The 19246-nt window shown below is 43.3% G+C and overlaps 1 protein-coding gene across 1 annotated transcript in view; it reads right to left on the reverse strand.

Moving 5' to 3' along the window:
• LOC134651723 (putative inorganic phosphate cotransporter) overlaps positions 1-19246 on the reverse strand; it is a 76215-nt gene that overhangs the window by 41681 nt on the left and 15288 nt on the right. The window contains exon 2 of the mRNA XM_063506825.1: positions 17117-17518. Coding sequence (XP_063362895.1) covers positions 17117-17518 — 402 coding nt within the window. The remainder of the gene's footprint in view (positions 1-17116; positions 17519-19246) is intronic.

The raw sequence follows: 19246 nt of genomic DNA on the forward strand, positions 1-19246 counted from the left end.
TTAGTTCTCAGTAGGTAATTCACTAGTCGATTTTCCATATCAAAGCTACGAGTAGATTAAAATAGGCCAGCCGTATCTATTCGGTTGCTTTTTAGAACGAACATTGGATTGGATTTGCCACTGGCTTTTAGAAACGAATTGGTTCGCGGAAAACTTGACTAGTTGTTACGCGGAGAGATATTCTATGTTGGAATTTGATCGAAGAGAAAATTTCACCCGAATTCAAAAATAGAGCTATATTTTTTTAAACAGGATACATGCTACAGTACTGACTGTAGCAATGTAAAGCAAACTAAAATATGGTATGCCCAGGACCCGAACCAAAAGCAGCAATGTACATCGAACAACGATGAAATGTAAACAAAACAGTTCAAAGGATAAGATATAAATGAACACGATTCTCGAACAAATCAACCGTATTGCTAACCCACGATTTTTCCCGCGAATTTGTGTTGTAATGTTAAGATCAATCAAATTACGTTGTTTTATCACAGAGTGCCCAGGATAATGTGTCTGTCGGCGGCCGATCGTAAGATTAGGCATATTCCTAGGCATATCGTGAAACGTGAATATCTTTGACCCGTTCCATGAGTCGACGGAGCCCCGCTATGCGGGGCTCCTATTTCTGGGCAGTTTGCCCTTCGGGCATCTAAAGCAACCTAACGAACCTATCCTACCCATATATTGGTTTAATGTCACTATCGTCAAAACATTACACAGGAACATTACGATCTGCCTGATCTTACGATCGGCCGCCGACATGTCCATCAGAGCAGCGGCGGTAGCACAGTCGTGTTTTTATCGCTTGTCACCATGCGTCACGCTCTAACATGTATGCAAGTGCGAAAGTGATGGGCATAGTGACAGGCGATAAAAATTAAACCATGCTGTGCCCGCAGCTCACATTGCATTGTCACTTACACTGCGTGTGCGTTTACGGCGCGTCAGCATTTTTTCAGCAGTGGTGTGGTATCCTTAAAACGAGATAAAATGTCGTTCAGTGAATAACGCTAAAATAATTACGTTTGCCGGAGCCTTAGGCGTGTTTACGCTTATAATACATTATACTTATCATGTTTACTTACCTTTTCTAAGGGGGAAATATAATATCCATTTACTTTGATGCCTGGGTTGTTTTTCATCGGAAGCTGAAAATTTAAATTTAAATAAGAGCCTATTTATTTAAATTTAATTAAATATCTAGTGGTTTTAAAATGGACGCATAACCCTTTAAGAAGCTAGAACTAGAGTGTATTTGCAACAAATAAGTCCTTTCCTATAGGTAGGCGTATTCTGATTGTAATAATAGGTAATGAATTTGATCTGGATTTGCTATGGATATAATCGAATGGCCTCTGGGGGTCAAAAAATAAATAATATATGAATAGGTACCTCTTTTGGCCAATATATTCCATAATAATGTACACGTTGCTATTTATATCCGGTACAATTGCTAATGACTGTGGGCCCGATTCGGATTTTGAACTAGACATCTATTAGACATCACCAAGATACGATAACGATATGTTTAAGATCTAACCTGTCAAATTTGACATTTCCGCGATTCTGGAGATACTATTGAACGATTTCCACGAGATATTATTACGATATTTTAACGTAAAAGTGACATTTGTTGCCCGAATTGAGCTGCAAAAGAGAACTAGTTGAAATCTAAACTACAAAGTATCTAGTACATATCGTATAGTTCTCTAGTCTAGAACGGATCTTGTTTTCCGAATACAGCGGTGTATATGTGATAAATTGAAACGTGTTAATTTTTTTAAGTGTAGGTATTACTTACAGAACTTTTTTGCCATACATTTTGGTCAATTGGAATCTTTGATCACAGACTTCTACAGAGAAAGTGATCCTAAATTGGTTTCATGTATGACATACCTATTTTAATTCATAATATAATAATAAAATCAATAACTCTGTCTCAAACACCAAACAATTTTCTACATTAAGAAATGAAAGCAAACATAATAGAACTGCCTTTCAGTAAACATTATAATTCTTGATAAAAATCCTTTCACGATGACAGTAAGATACCCATCAGTAAAATACTGTTAACCAAAGAGTTAATAATTGTAGTAGAGGTATAAAGTCTTAGAAAAATTCGTGCCCCGAATTTGTCAGTTAACAGGAAAACTATTTGTTTATATTTTCATTTCTACATGGTACAGTAAAAAAACCGGCCAAGTGCGAGTCGGACTCGCGCACGGAGGGTTCCGCACCATCAACAAAAAATAGAGCAAAAAAATCGCGTTTTGTTGTGTGGGAGCCCCCTTAAATATTTATTTTATTTTATTTTCAGTATTTGTTGTTATAGCGGCAACAGAGAGATACAGCATTTGTGAAAATTTCAACTGTCTAGCTATCACGGTTCATGAGATACAGCCTGGTGACAGACGGACGGACGGACGGATGGACGGACGGACAGCGAAGTCTTAGTAATGGTTAATAAACTTAAAAATTGTAAATCAATTTTTTAAACATGCATATTACGTCTGCGAGCGATATTCCAAATTTTATATTAAAGGAAAAAATGTAAAAATTACGCTTCCGGCAGGACTTGAACCCGCAACCTCCGCAATCCGTGCGTTAGCTCTGCCAATTGAGCTACGGAAGCCTACCAGAATATTGCGAATTTTTCCATTCCTTCCCTCATGCACACGCCTTTGGGGTGGCGTATAGCGACATCTACCGACGACACGACACCTATATTCCAAATTTTATATTAAAGGAAAAAATTGAAAAATTACGCTTCCGGTAGGACTTGAACCCACGGAATATCGCTCGCAGACGTAATCTGCATGTTTAAAAAATTTATTTAGTACGGGTTCTAGCACATTGTTACTGGTGAATTCTCAATGCAACTTGAGACTCCGGTGCCGTTAAAGAGATGTAATCGTCTCTCGGTAGATGTCACTATACGCCACCCCAAAGGCGTGTGCATGAGGGAAGGAATGAAAAAATTCGCAATATTCTGGTAGGCTTCCGTAGCTCAATTGGCAGAGCTAATGCACGGATTGCGGAGGTTGCAAGTTCAAGTCCTGCCGGAACCGTGATTTTTCCATTTTTTCCTTTAATATAAAATTTAAAAATTGTATTTATAAACAGTCAAACTTTTGGCTTTTTCCTTCGACTGTACTTCTTTAACAACCAATGCCTCTTTGCTATTAACAGATTGAATATAGGACGTTAACCCACATTCGTTTACGGCGTCGGCGTTATTTACCAGTTCGATCGGCACTTTAACGATTATTGGAGGAACGTTACTGCGTTTGTGCTGCCAACTATCGGTAATATCGGTACCTATGTAAGACACACGAACCTAGCCGCCGCCATACAATCGAAATCCCGTTCTCATTTTGAAACGAGTTTTGACAATAACTATGGGCCCGATTCGGATTTTGAACTAGACATCTATTAGATATTTATTAGACATCACCAAGATACGACAACGATATGTTTAATATCTAGCCTGTCAAATTTGACATTCCCGCGATTCTTAAGATACTCTTGAACGATTTCCACAAGATACTATTACGATATTTTAACGTAAAGGTGACATTTGTTGCCCGAATTGAGCTGCAAAAGAGAACTAGTTGTAATCTAAACTACATCATATCGTATCGTTCTCTAGTCTAGAACAAATCTTGTTTTCCGAATACCGTGGTATATATATGAAGGGATGTTTACAAAAACTAAATAAAATAAATACAATAAAAAATAAATAAATAAAAACAACACAACTGCTTAGAGCGGTTGACACTTTTTTAACAACATTGTTAATCGTTTCAGGTGTCAACCAGTGTAGTCAGTTATGTTGTTTTTGTAAACATCCCTTCATATGTATCTCGGATACGACCTGTCTCCACGCGTATTGGCTCGCCTTTCCTGTGGTATAAGACAATGAAGCCGAGAGGGTACTTAATACCTACAGGTGCTGGGCTTCCCTGCGTGTCCTTAATTCCGTCCCAGGGGGTGTAATGTCTTACACCATTAATCGTCTGCAATAGACGCTAAGGCCAATGATGATGATGATCTCGGATATAATTTTTTGTTGATAAAAATTGTAATAGGGTTGGTTGGTTAGTTATTGTACATAGTTGGTTGGTTGGTGGTTGGTTGGCTGGTTGGTTAGTTGGTTGGTAGGTTTGTTATTGTAGTTTTTAAGTTTATAAAATGCATATTATATATATATTAATCTGTAAGGTATTTGTAATATGGGCCTTGTTGCCTGATTTAAATTTCTAAATAAAAATAAAATAAACACAAAGCAAAATTATGAGGCTTGTATGACTCGTATGGGAATTATCCGTTTTGTCAATTCCCTTGCCACTGACGTCGATAAAAACAACAAAAATAAACGCCTTTACCTCTATTCCGTTTTACCAGTATCGTAAAAAATAACGGTGTTCGTTCCCTTCCTCTAGGGACACGTATTATAGGAGATTCTTTTGCAATGTAACAATGTCGTTCTACTTTCCCGGACTAGTGCGGGAAATAGCACTTTCCGTGCGTATGTCGACAGTTTAAAGTGCCATATATTATGTACTGTAAAACATTGTACGATACACGTGCGAATAGGTAATTCGCAACTCGTGTCGATTTAAAACACTCCCTTTGGTCGTGTTTTAATTTATCGCGACTCGTTTCGAATTTCCTCTTTTCCGCACTTGTATCGTAAATAACTATTTCAGTATAAAGGCGAGAATATTAATCAACTGAGGGTTATAGAGCATCCGCTAGATGGCACGGAGCGGGCGCACGCATGCGCGTGCCATTGTAGGTAAAATCCGCCATACGCGTCCGGCGTCCGCGTCATTTAGCGACTTAGCGGCGCTCATACTATTTGTCGTTAACCCGCTCAACCGCTGATTAACCGCGCTCATTAGGCTTTGTTCAGACACATACATACATGCTATTACAGTACAGGGTGCATTTTTTACTGCTGTATACTGTTGATAATTTTAACAAACTTTTGCGTTTGTCATATCAAACATGTTGAGAGAATATTCTCTCAACATACATATGTATGTATCAAAATAAAGAGAGTATTTTGAAGATAATTCGTATTGTTGTAGTGAAATGATTGCCATTACAAAAATTAACACTTAATTCATAATGATGTGTTCATACATTTTGCAACTCGCTGTACCTACATCTGATCTGACACATAAGTTTATTGTGACGGGTAGCCATACACAACAATACATAACAATATAACAGACAAACTCAGTATATGCACTTCAAACTATCCATTTACTTGCTTTTGGTAACTCTGTTAACCACCCATATATTCCCTTATTACACAGAAAATAAAGTTCAACGAAAAAGAGTTGAGTTCAGTAAAGTTTCGAATTTCGTTTTTGCTGCAACCAGCGAACTCTTTTATTTTGCGCTGCCACGAAAGGTTAAACACGAGAAAAAACCTCGCCGTTGAAATTAAATCTTTGTGCAGTGGAACTACGGTCGAATTTAGTTCGAAGTTGGTTACTTTAGATTTACGGTAGCAGTGTAAAATGTTGTACTAAATACTAGTAAGTGAAGGTGGTTAGTGTCGTTACTTGTAAGGTAAATAACTAGAGCATGAATTTTATGGGAGACTGTTAACTAACTGTACCTCGTTTTCACAGACACGCAGACACCGCTTAATGAAGAGTTTACTAGGACCACGAGGTTACCAGAGTCACCACACATAAGTGCAATTTTATAACACATCAAAATGATTATTATATTATATATGTTACTCAGAACATATTATAATTACGCGTTATGTACCTAATACGCATTATTGAACCCACCTCCTTTCAATTAGTTATTGTAAATTTTTAAATAATTTAAAGTACCTATACAACACGTTTGATCTTATTTCAGTGTAGGTATTTTTCGTATGCCTCTGCCCTGATCCGGACCGTTCTAGCCAGTGATCCTTAATGCGTTGCTCCTTAATCCTGAATTTTAAGACAATTGGCAGTGAAAGCGCCCACGACAAGATCGCAGCAGCAACGACGCAACAGTAATGCAACTGTAGTTGCCATTAAAAAATTACCTTTAGGAAAACGTAAAAAAAAAGCGCTGGTGGCCTAGCGGTAAGAGCGTGCGACTTGCAATCCGGCGGTCGCGGGTTCAAACCCCGGCTCGTACCAATGAGTTTTTCGGAACTTATGTACGAAATATCATTTGATATTTACCAGTCGCTTTTCGGTGAAGGAAAACATCGTGAGGAAACCGGACTAATCCCAATACGGGCCTAGTTTACCCTCTGGGTTGGAAGGTCAGATGGCAGTCGCTTTCGTAAAAACTAGTGCCCACGCCAATTACTGGGATTAGTTGCCAAGCGGACCCCAGGCTCCCATGAGCCGTGGCAAAATGCCGGGACAACGTGAGGAAGATGAGATGAGGAAAACGTCAAAAAAAAATGTGTATACATGTATACAGAAATTCAAAGTCCAATGATCCTGTGCCTTATTTGCCTGGAAGTTTTAGACTGGGACAAATTGGTCCCACGTTCCTACCGTATGCAACGCGTTATGACAATCTGAACCCTGAAATGTATACGCTTGAACCACAGTAGAATGGCGATGCGAGCAGGGTACGTGTCGCCGCGGGGTTTTGAGCAAACGCTCGCATGCTACTCGCCCGCGCTGACCGAAACATGCCTTTTTGCGCCACAATAACGTTCAGATTAAGAAGTCAGACGTCAAATCTGTTTAAAGGAGGCGTATCCATTCACCACGCATCAGTGTTGGCCGTAATGTGTAATTCTAATTAACAATTAATCATTTCCATTAACCATTAAATCCGCAATTAGTCAATTGCATTACGCATCAATTTAAATTAAGTTAATTAGAATTGAATTTTGAGACGTTTAATTACATTGATTGTCAATCTAAATTAACGTTTAATGCAATTAAATCAATTTTTTCATAAACTAATAATTAATGTTACTATTGCTTAGAAACTTAGAGCTAGGTATTAAAATTAAAAATAAGCATATGAATACAAGCTTCAGTGAATTATCAGGTCGTGATATTTTAAAATGAGACAACAAAATGACCCTGAAACCTGGCAGTAGGTACCTACTGGAACTCAGGTTTGGTGCAACATAGACACACGCCGTTTAGGCTATTCGACTCGTCACAATGAGCACTTGGGAGAGCAGTACCCAAGATGGAGCTGATGCTGAACCTTGGCTGTACCTAGTGGAACTCAGGTTTGGTGCAACATAGACACACGCCGTTTTGGTCATCCGACTCGTCTTGATGAGCACTTGGGAGAGCAGTACCCAAGATAGAGCTGATGCTGAACCCTGGCAGTACCTAATGGAACTCAGGTTTGGTGCAACATAGACAAACCCCGTTTTAGTCATCCGACTCGTCTTGATGAGCACTTGGGAGAGCAGTACCCAAGATAGAGCTGATGCTGAACCCTGGCAGTACCTAATGGAACTCAGGTTTGGTGCAACATAGACAAACGCCGTTTTGGTCATCCGACTCGTCTTGATGAGCACTTGGGAGAGCAGTACCCAAGATAGAGCTGATGCTGAACCCTGGCAGTACCTAATGGACCTCAGGTTTGGTGCAACATAGACAAACGCAGTTTTGGTCATCCGACTCGTCTTGATGAGCACTTGGGAGAGCAGTATCCAAGATAGAGCTGATGCTGAACCCTAGCAGTACCTAATGGAACTCAGGTTTGGTGCAACATAGACAAACGCCGGTTTGGTCATCCGACTCGTCTTGATGAGCACTTGGGAGAGCAGTACCCAAGATAGAGCTGATGCTGAACCCTGGCAGTACCTAATGGAACTCAGGTTTGGTGCAACATAGACAAACGCCGTTTTGGTCATCCGACTCGTCTTGATGAGCACTTGGGAGAGCAGTACCCAAGATTGAGCTGATGCTGAACCCTGGCAGTACCTAATGGAACTCAGGTTTGGTGCAACATAGACAAACGCCGTTTTGGTCATCCGACTCGTCTTGATGAGCACTTGGGAGAGCAGTGCCCAAGATAGAGCTGATGCTAAACCCTGGCAGTACCTAATGGAACTCAGGTCTGGTGCAACATAGACAAACGCCGTATTGGTCATCCTACTCGTCTTGATGAGCACTTGGGAGAGCAGTGCCCAAGATAGAGCTGATGCTAAACCCTGGCAGTACCTAATGGAACTCAGGTCTGGTGCAACATAGACAAACGCCGTTTTGGTCATCCGACTCGTCTTGATGAGCACTTGGGAGAGCAGTACCCAAGATAGAGCTGATGCTGAACCCTGGCAGTACCTAGTGGAACTCAGGTTTGATGCAACATAGACACACGCCGTATTGGTCATCCTACTCGTCTTGATGAGCACTTGGGAGAGCAGTACCCAAGATAGAGCTGATGCTGAACCCTGGCAGTACCTAGTGGAACTCAGGTTTGGTGCAACATAGACACACGCCGTTTTGGTCATCCGACTCGTCTTGATGAGCACTTGGGAGAGCAGTACCCAAGATTGAGCTGATGCTGAACCCTGGCAGTACCTAATGGACCTCAGGTTTGGTGCAACATAGACAAACGCCGTTTTGGTCATCCGACTCGTCTTGATGAGCACTTGGGAGAGCAGTATCCAAGATAGAGCTGATGCTGAACCCTGGCAGTACCTAATGGAACTCAGGTTTGGTGCAACATAGACAAACGCCGGTTTGGTCATCCGACTCGTCTTGATGAGCACTTGGGAGAGCAGTACCCAAGATAGAGCTGATGCTGAACCCTGGCAGTACCTAATGGAACTCAGGTTCGGTGCAACATAGACAAACGCCGTTTTGGTCATCCGACTCGTCTTGATGAGCACTTGGGAGAGCAGTACCCAAGATTGAGCTGATGCTGAACCCTGGCAGTACCTAATGGAACTCAGGTTTGGTGCAACATAGACAAACGCCGTTTTGGTCATCCGCCTCGTCTTGATGAGCACTTGGGAGAGCAGTGCCCAAGATAGAGCTGATGCTAAACCCTGGCAGTACCTAATGGAACTCAGGTCTGGTGCAACATAGACAAACGCCGTATTGGTCATCCTACTCGTCTTGATGAGCACTTGGGAGAGCAGTGCAAAAGATAGAGCTGATGCTAAACCCTGGCAGTACCTAATGGAACTCAGGTCTGGTGCAACATAGACAAACGCCGTTTTGGTCATCCGACTCGTCTTGATGAGCACTTGGGAGAGCAGTACCCAAGATAGAGCTGATGCTGAACCCTGGCAGTACCTAGTGGAACTCAGGTTTGATGCAACATAGACACACGCCGTATTGGTCATCCTACTCGTCTTAATGAGCACTTGGGAGAGCAGTACCCAAGATCGAGCTGATGCTGAACCCTGGCAGTACCTAGTGGAACTCAGGTTTGGTGCAACATAGACCCACGCCGTTTTGGTCATCCGACTCTTCTTGATGAGCACTTGGGAGAGCAGTACCCAAGATTGAGCTGATGCTGAACCCTGGCAGTACCTAATGGAACTCAGGTTTGGTGCAACATAGACAAACGCCGTTTTGGTCATCCGACTCGTCTTGATGAGCACTTGGGAGAGCAGTGCCCAAGATAGAGCTGATGCTAAACCCTGGCAGTACCTAATGGAACTCAGGTCTGGTGCAACATAGACAAATGCCGTTTTGGTCATCCGACTCGTCTTGATGAGCACTTGGGAGAGCAGTGCCCAAGATAGAGCTGATGCTAAACCCTGGCAGTACCTAATGGAACTCAGGTCTGGTGCAACATAGACAAATGCCGTTTTGGTCATCCGACTCGTCTTGATGAGCACTTGGGAGAGCAGTGCCCAAGATAGAGCTGATGCTAAACCCTGGCAGTACCTAATGGAACTCAGGTCTGGTGCAACATAGACAAACGCCGTTTTGGTCATCCGACTCGTCTTGATGAGCACTTGGGAGAGCAGTACCCAAGATAGAGCTGATGCTGAACCCTGGCAGTACCTGCAGGTTCAAGATGTGACGGATGACCTAAATAGCGTGGGCCTATGTTGCACCAAACCTGAGTTCCACTAGGTATAGCCAGGGTTCAGCATCAGCTCTATCTTGGGTACTGCTCTCCCAAGTGCTCATCAAGACGAGTCGGATGACCAAAACGGCGTTTGTCTATGTTGCACCAAACCTGAGGTCCATTAGGTACTGCCAGGGTTCAGCATCAGCTCTATCTTGGGTACTGCTCTCCCAAGTGCTCATCAAGACAAGTCGGATGACCAAAATGACGTGTGTCTATGTTGCACCAAACCTGAGTCCCACTAGGTACAGCCAGGGTTCAGCATCAGCTCTATCTTGGGTACTGCTCTCCCAAGTGCTCATCAAGACGAGTCGGATGACCAAAACGGCGTGTTTCTATGTTGCACCAAACCTGAGTTCCATTAGGTACTGCCAGGGTTCAGCATCAGCTCAATCTTGGGTACTGCTCTCCCAAGTGCTCATCAAGATGAGTCGGATGACCAAAACGGCGTGTGTCTATGTTGCACCAAACCTGAGTTCCACTAGGTACTGCCAGGGTTCAGCATCAGCTCTATCTTGGGTACTGCTCTCCCAAGTGCTCATCAAGACGAGTCGGATGACCAAAACGGCGTTTGTCTATGTTGCACCAAACCTGAGTTCCATTAGGTACTGCCAGGGTTCAGCATCAGCTCCATCTTGGGTACTGCTCTCCCAAGTGCTCATTGTGACGAGTCGAATAGCCTAAACGGCGTGTGTCTATGTTGCACCAAACCTGAGTTCCACTAGGTACAGCCAGGGTTCAGCATCAGCTCTATCTTGGGTACTGCTCTCCCAAGTGCTTACCAAGACGAGTCGGATGACCAAAACGGCGTTTGTCTATGTTGCACCAAACCTGAGTTCCACTAGGTACAGCCAAGGTTCAGCATCAGCTCCATCTTGGGTACTGCTCTCCCAAGTGCTCATTGTGACGAGTCGAATAGCCTAAACGGCGTGTGTCTATGTTGCACCAAACCTGAGTTCCACTAGGTACAGCCAGGGTTCAGCATCAGCTCTATCTTGGGTACTGCTCTCCTAAGTGCTCACCAAGACGAGTCGGATGACCAAAACGGCGTTTGTCTATGTTGCACCAAACCTGAGTTCCATTAGGTATAGCCAGGGTTCAGCATCAGCTCTATCTTGGGTACTGCTCTCCCAAGTGCTCATCAAGACGAGTCGGATGACCAAAACGGCGTTTGTCTATGTTGCACCAAACCTGAGGTCCATTAGGTACTGCCAGGGTTCAGCATCAGCTCTATCTTGGGTACTGCTCTCCCAAGTGCTCACCAAGACGAGTCGGATGACCAAAACGGCGTTTGTCTATGTTGCACCAAACCTGAGTTCCACTAGGTACAGCCAAGGTTCAGCATCAGCTCCATCTTGGGTACTGCTCTCCCAAGTGCTCATTGTGACGAGTCGAATAGCCTAAACGGCGTGTGTCTATGTTGCACCAAACCTGAGTTCCACTAGGTACAGCCAGGGTTCAGCATCAGCTCTATCTTGGGTACTGCTCTCCTAAGTGCTCACCAAGACGAGTCGGATGACCAAAACGGCGTTTGTCTATGTTGCACCAAACCTGAGTTCCACTAGGTAAGTAGGTACAGCCAAGGTTCAGCATCAGCTCCATCTTGGGTACTGCTCTCCCAAGTGCTCATTGTGACGAGTCGAATAGCCTAAACGGCGTGTGTCTATGTTGCACCAAACCTGAGTTCCACTAGGTACAGCCAGGGTTCAGCATCAGCTCTATCTTGGGTACTGCTCTCCTAAGTGCTCACCAAGACGAGTCGGATGACCAAAACGGCGTTTGTCTATGTTGCACCAAACCTGAGTTCCATTAGGTACTGCCAGGGTTCAGCATGAGCTCTATCTTGGGTACTGCTCTCCCAAGTGCTCATCAAGACGAGTCGGATGACCAAAACGGCGTTTGTCTATGTTGCACCAAACCTGAGGTCCATTAGGTACTGCCAGGGTTCAGCATCAGCTCTATCTTGGGTACTGCTCTCCCAAGTGCTCATCAAGACAAGTCGGATGACCAAAACGACGTGTGTATATGTTGCACCAAACCTGAGTTCCACTAGGTACAGCCAGGGTTCAGCATCAGCTCTATCTTGGGTACTGCTCTCCCAAGTGCTCATCAAGATGAGTCGGATGACCAAAACGGCGTGTTTCTATGTTGCACCAAACCTGAGTTCCATTAGGTACTGCCAGGGTTCAGCATCAGCTCAATCTTGGGTACTGCTCTCCCAAGTGCTCATCAAGATGTGACGGATGACCTAAATAGCGTGGGCCTATGTTGCACCAAACCTGAGTTCCACTAGGTATAGCCAGGGTTCAGCATCAGCTCTATCTTGGGTACTGCTCTCCCAAGTGCTCATCAAGACGAGTCGGATGACCAAAACGGCGTTTGTCTATGTTGCACCAAACCTGAGGTCCATTAGGTACTGCCAGGGTTCAGCATCAGCTCTATCTTGGGTACTGCTCTCCCAAGTGCTCATCAAGACAAGTCGGATGACCAAAACGACGTGTGTCTATGTTGCAGCAAACCTGAGTTCCACTAGGTACAGCCAGGGTTCAGCATCAGCTCTATCTTGGGTACTGCTCTCCCAAGTGCTCATCAAGACGAGTCGGATGACCAAAACGGCGTGTTTCTATGTTGCACCAAACCTGAGTTCCATTAGGTACTGCCAGGGTTCAGCATCAGCTCAATCTTGGGTACTGCTCTCCCAAGTGCTCATCAAGATGAGTCGGATGACCAAAACGGCGTGTGTCTATGTTGCACCAAACCTGAGTTCCACTAGGTACTGCCAGGGTTCAGCATCAGCTCTATCTTGGGTACTGCTCTCCCAAGTGCTCATCAAGACGAGTCGGATGACCAAAACGGCGTTTGTCTATGTTGCACCAAACCTGAGTTCCATTAGGTACTGCCAGGGTTCAGCATCAGCTCTAACTTGGGTACTGCTGTCCCAAGTGCTCACCAAGACGAGTCGGATGACCAAAACGGCGTTTGTCTATGTTGCACCAAACCTGAGTTCCACTAGGTACAGCCAAGGTTCAGCATCAGCTCCATCTTGGGTACTGCTCTTCCAAGTGCTCATTGTGACGAGTCGAATAGCCTAAACGGCGTGTGTCTATGTTGCACCAAACCTGAGTTCCACTAGGTACAGCCAGGGTTCAGCATCAGCTCTATCTTGGGTACTGCTCTCCCAAGTGCTTACCAAGACGAGTCGGATGACCAAAACGGCGTTTGTCTATGTTGCACCAAACCTGAGTTCCACTAGGTACAGCCAAGGTTCAGCATCAGCTCCATCTTGGGTACTGCTCTCCCAAGTGCTCATTGTGACGAGTCGAATAGCCTAAACGGCGTGTGTCTATGTTGCACCAAACCTGAGTTCCACTAGGTACAGCCAGGGTTCAGCATCAGCTCTATCTTGGGTACTGCTCTCCTAAGTGCTCACCAAGACGAGTCGGATGACCAAAACGGCGTTTGTCTATGTTGCACCAAACCTGAGTTCCATTAGGTACTGCCAGGGTTCAGCATCAGCTCTATCTTGGGTACTGCTCTCCCAAGTGCTCACCAAGACGAGTCGGATGACCAAAACGGCGTTTGTCTATGTTGCACCAAACCTGAGTTCCACTAGGTACAGCCAAGGTTCAGCATCAGCTCCATCTTGGGTACTGCTCTCCCAAGTGCTCATTGTGACGAGTCGAATAGCCTAAACGGCGTGTGTCTATGTTGCACCAAACCTGAGTTCCACTAGGTACAGCCAGGGTTCAGCATCAGCTCTATCTTGGGTACTGCTCTCCTAAGTGCTCACCAAGACGAGTCGGATGACCAAAACGGCGTTTGTCTATGTTGCACCAAACCTGAGTTCCACTAGGTACAGCCAAGGTTCAGCATCAGCTCCATCTTGGGTACTGCTCTCCCAAGTGCTCATTGTGACGAGTCGAATAGCCTAAACGGCGTGTGTCTATGTTGCACCAAACCTGAGTTCCACTAAGTACAGCCAGGGTTCAGCATCAGCTCTATCTTGGGTACTGCTCTCCTAAGTGCTCACCAAGACGAGTCGGATGACCAAAACGGCGTTTGTCTATGTTGCGCCAAACCTGAGTTCCATTAGGTACTGCCAGGGTTCAGCATGAGCTCTATCTTGGGTACTGCTCTCCCAAGTGCTCTTTGTGACGAGTCGAATAGCCTAAACGGCGTGTGTGTATGTTGCACCAAACCTGAATTCCACTAGGTACACCCAGGGTTCAGCATCAGCTCTATCTTGGGTACTGGTCTCCCAAGTGCTCATCAAGACGAGTCGGATGACCAAACGGCGTGTTTCTATGTTGCACCAAACCTGAGGTCCACTAGCTAGATAAAAATTACGGGCGCCTTTATAAAATTACGATATATTTTTGTTAATTGATAATTATCAATAATATTTTTAATTGTCATTAAAAATTGATTTAATTTTTAATGGTTTGTGAAGCATTAACCATTAATTCTTTTTAATTTTTAATGGTTCGAAATAAATTAATATTAATGCAAATTGATGTTAATGCGAATTGACAATTAATTTTCCTTCAATGGTTAATGGTTAATTCGAATTAACCTTTTCAATGGTTAATTTTTAATGGTAATTGGGATTAACGTTCGGCCAACACTGCCACGCATACAAGGCTCTAGCTAGTTTTTACTACCATTGCGCGAGTGTATGTGGAGAGGAACGAGCGGCGACACCGGTTCCGATACTAACTGTGCGCGATAGCCATTCTAACCTCTTTAATATGTTCTGTGGCTTGAACATATGTATACCTACTCGTTATGCGTTGCGTGTGACAAGTATTTTTCCAGGCATACAAAAAGGATTCAGATTTCGAAACGCATTGCATACGTTGCGTACGTCTCAGTTTATTCCTTCCTTTGAAAGAAACGTGTTAGGTAGGTACACGTTATACGTTATACACGATAACGTAGGTATCTTCTTTCCATCAGAGTCCGTACCATGAGTCACTGACAGTGTCAAAACTGACATTATACGCTATCTAGAACGTAATTTACTTTCTATACATCTCGTTCGCACTAATATGCGAGTACGAGCGAGATGTATAGAAAGTAACTTACGTTCTCGATGGCGTTTATGTCAGTGCCAAACTGATGGTAGCCGTACTGATCTATGCCCTAACGCCATCAGTCACACAACGCAAACGCAATAAACAAATCGATTTCTTCGCCGCCGACTAACTTCGGGCACGCAACTTATCCTATTGGAAATGTTTTTGTTCCAAAGCCACCAAATATACGGCTGCCTTTCACAAAATGTGTTCTACGACTTTTGGTGTATAATTAAGCTTGCGTTTGCAAGTTTTGGGACCGTAAAATAGAATCCATTTGGAAATTGCGACTTCTTTTTTAACCGACTTCCAAAAAGGAGGAGGTTATCAATTCAATGTTCCTCAGAATTTTTTAGTTCCATTTTATTTAATTTCTACTATTTTATGTCGCACTTGTGAGGCACCTAATCGTTTTTGTTTCAATGGATATTTTTATAGAGTTAAGGTATCGTTCTGATTCAGACTATACCAGCATTACTGCAAGAGTATTGCAGAGCGAAATTGCTGTGCCGATTGCATAGCCGCCGCAAATGTCAAAAATCCGGGCAGGCAAATCGATTTTGAAATGAAGTCGGCTGTATGGTCGAGCTGTAATACTACTGCAGATTAGCTGTCGACTGCATTGCTGCAAGAAACGTCAAACAGGTCATTTTATAATTTGGTTCATTTCCTCTGTTCTACAGATCCCCCGCGGCCTCAACACAAACCGCGTACGAAAGAATTAAATTACACCCGCCACTGACTTCCCACATTTCCTGCAACGTCGGGAGTAATGAAATCTTGAAAAACTCCTTCCCGTTTAGAATTATCTGTTGTGAGATAAAATGTGGGAATTAAAAGCAAGATGGCGGAAAAAGTGTACATTTGTGTAATTACTCTCTGTGGTCACAATTTCTGTGTGTAAGTAAAGGCACCGTTTGGATTCAGACTGCACTAGCATTACTGCTGCATTAAGGTGACGTTCGGGTTTCAACTGCAGCTACATTAAGGTGACGTTCGTATTCTGACCGCAGGTGCATTACTGTTGTGACGTCGTTGTTGCCGCCGCTGCATCTGTCAATTCCCTTGATAAAATGAGTGACGTTCGCCGTCGCATCACTGCTGCGATTATGACGTTCATTCCGTTGCTCATTTTACCAAGGAAATTGACTGATACAACGGTGGAAACACTACGCCACAACAGTAAGGGTAACATTCTATTTCTGACCGCAGCTGCACTACTGGTATTGAACGCGTCGCTGTTACTGTCAATTTCCATAGTAAAATGATCAGTAGTGCAGCTGCGGTTGGAAATGGACTGTCACCTTATGTTGGGTTTCGTGATTATATTCATGTATTTTGTGGTAACACGAATAAAACGCGCCAATTAAATTTAAAATACTGGCAACATTGGGGACACGCCGAGGTGGCGTGACCGAGCGGTGGTTTGAAAAATAACCGAACAGTGGGCTGGCGGGGCATTCTTGGCTTGACGTCGGAAGGGTGAACAACTAAGTGTCTTTGATTGTACCTAAAAGTGTGTATACCTAATACCTAAGTGTAATTACAAGCTTAAGTGGCAGTTGAATAAAGTGTAATTCAAGTATTGAGTGGTTTTACTGGATATCTGGTGAATATATACAACAAGTCAGAAATTGGGATAACCAACGCTAAATTACGTAAGTACACGCCCTTACACTATACATTTATTTCTTTTTCGACTACGTATTCGTTTGAAATTCCTTGTTAGTGCCATTAAAATAAATAATATCAATGATTCTAATATTTTGTTCTAATATCATTATTTAGGGTACCCTTATGAAAATAATAAATAAATTGCTTAGGCCAGGGATCGGCAAACTTTTTAGAAAAGGCCAAACTCGACAATAAGCAGCAATAATATAGTAGGTTAAAGAGCCACGTGTTTTTTATATAACCACGTGTTCGGGCTTTAAGAAGTGTAGGGTAATTTTTGATGTTGTACTGCTTAAAGTAATGCTGCTCGCAAGAAGCGGTTTGCCGACCCCTGATGATGATCATGATGATGATGATGATGATGGTGTTGATGTTGACGTTTGTGTGGATGTTGATGTTGACGTTGGTGTTGACGTTGATGTTGACGTTGATGTTGATGTTGACGTTGATGTTGACGTTGATGTTGACGTTGATGTTGACGTTGATGTTGACGTTGATGTTGACGTTGATGTTGACGTTGATGTTGACGTTGATGTTGACGTTGATGTTGACGTTGGTGTTGACGTTGGTGTTGACGTTGATGTTGATGTTGACGTTGATGTTGACGTTGATGTTGACGTTGATGTGGATGTTGACGTTGATGTTGACGTTGATGTTGGGGTTGATGATGATGTTGATGGTGATGTTGATGTTGACGTTGATGTTGACGTTGATGTTGATGAGGTTGATTTCTTAGTTATAAAATAAATAAATGAATAAATGTGTTTGTCAATGAATAATTTTATAACTTTACCTTAGTTTTAACTGATGTCGATTCTTTAGGTTGCGTTATTAGCGTCATTACCTTTTTTTTTTGGTTAAAACATTGCTGTGACCTACCTAATGTTTATTACGTTTTGTTTGAGGTGTAAATCATGAGTGACATTGGCGATGGAGGACCAAGCCACAAAAGAAGACGGTTGAAAACGCCAAGCAGTCATAATGATGCTACTCGTCGAACGTCTGCAGCGCGATCTCCACGTCGGGAGCACAGCCGCAGCCGTGTACGCTCTCCACATCGGGAGCACAGCCCCAGCCATGTAGAAAGAAGAAGCCGCAGCCGTTCCCGTCGTCGAAGTGCCACCGTACGTACCCGCAATAGTAGGTCGCACGGACGTGAACGTGAGTTGTTAGATTTACGCGCTCAATTGGATACTTTGCAACGCGAGTTACAAAAGGATCGCGACAGTAGGGCGCGATCACGACTGTCTGAGGACAGACGGCGCTCATCACGTAGATCTCGCAGTCGTCACAATAACACCAATTGCACTGATACCGTGATGCCTGGTACTAGTCGTGATGTCGGACGTGATACCGGTCGTGACGGTGTTGGCGAGCAACAGCAACGAAGGTCCAGGAGCCACAACTTCTCTACCGATGATGTAGCACAAATAGTTAGTTCTATTAGAAGTAATCTATCATCTCAACCGCATACATTAAACAAGGGCATAGACCATAAAAACATTCTCCCAAATTTTGATCCCTCGTCTAAAAATCAGCGTATTGTAATATGGCTGAAAAAGGTCAATGAATGTGCGGCTGTATACGGATGGGATGATAAAACTACGATACATTTTGCTATGCAAAAGCTCCAGGGTTTGGCCAAAGTGTGGTACGAAAGTTTAGATACTATATTGTACTCATGGCCTGAATGGCAAGAGAAATTGGTCAAGGCATTTCCATGCGAGGAAAACTATGGCCAAATCCTGGAGGAAATGCTGAAGCGGAAGAGCAAATTTAACGAACCAATAGAGGTTTACTATTATGAAAAATTGGCTCTCCTGCATCAGTGCGGCCTTAGCGGCAAGAAGGCTGTGGATTGTATAATTCACGGTATAACCGACAGAACCACAAAATCGAGCGCTGTGGCCGTGCGATGTGCTGATCCAGAACAATTATTGCAATTTTTGATCAGTAATAAAGAATTAAGTAACCCAGATCGAGGACATATGAGAAACAGAAGTTGGTCTGACAATTCTAATGCTAATAATAATCAAGGTGCTAAGAATAAGGCACAGCCACAGGGCCCATTTTGTTTTAACTGTAAAGATAAAGGTCATCATTTCTTGCAATGCCCGAAACCACTACTTAAATGCCATCATTGTAACAAGGTTGGTCATAAACCTGAGGATTGTTTTAGTAGAAAGTCTGAAAATAAGTCTGCTAAAACTCCCGAGGTTCGGTCATTGTGTGCATCACAGAAAGGTAACGCTAAATATTATAAATATGCTCATATAAACGGTAAATCGATAGAAGTTTTTATTGACTTTGGCAGTGAACTTACCCTTGCTAAACAATCTTTTGTGTCTTCTTTGGGTATTGTATATGATCAGGTAGAGTCAATAATGAAAGGGTTTGGAAACGGGTTGGTGAAATCCATTGGTGAAATACGGCTCGATATCGATATTGATGGTGTTAAA

This window comes from Cydia amplana, chromosome 10 (genome assembly GCF_948474715.1).
Source record: "Cydia amplana chromosome 10, ilCydAmpl1.1, whole genome shotgun sequence".
In the NCBI taxonomy this organism is placed as follows: domain Eukaryota; kingdom Metazoa; phylum Arthropoda; class Insecta; order Lepidoptera; family Tortricidae; genus Cydia; species Cydia amplana.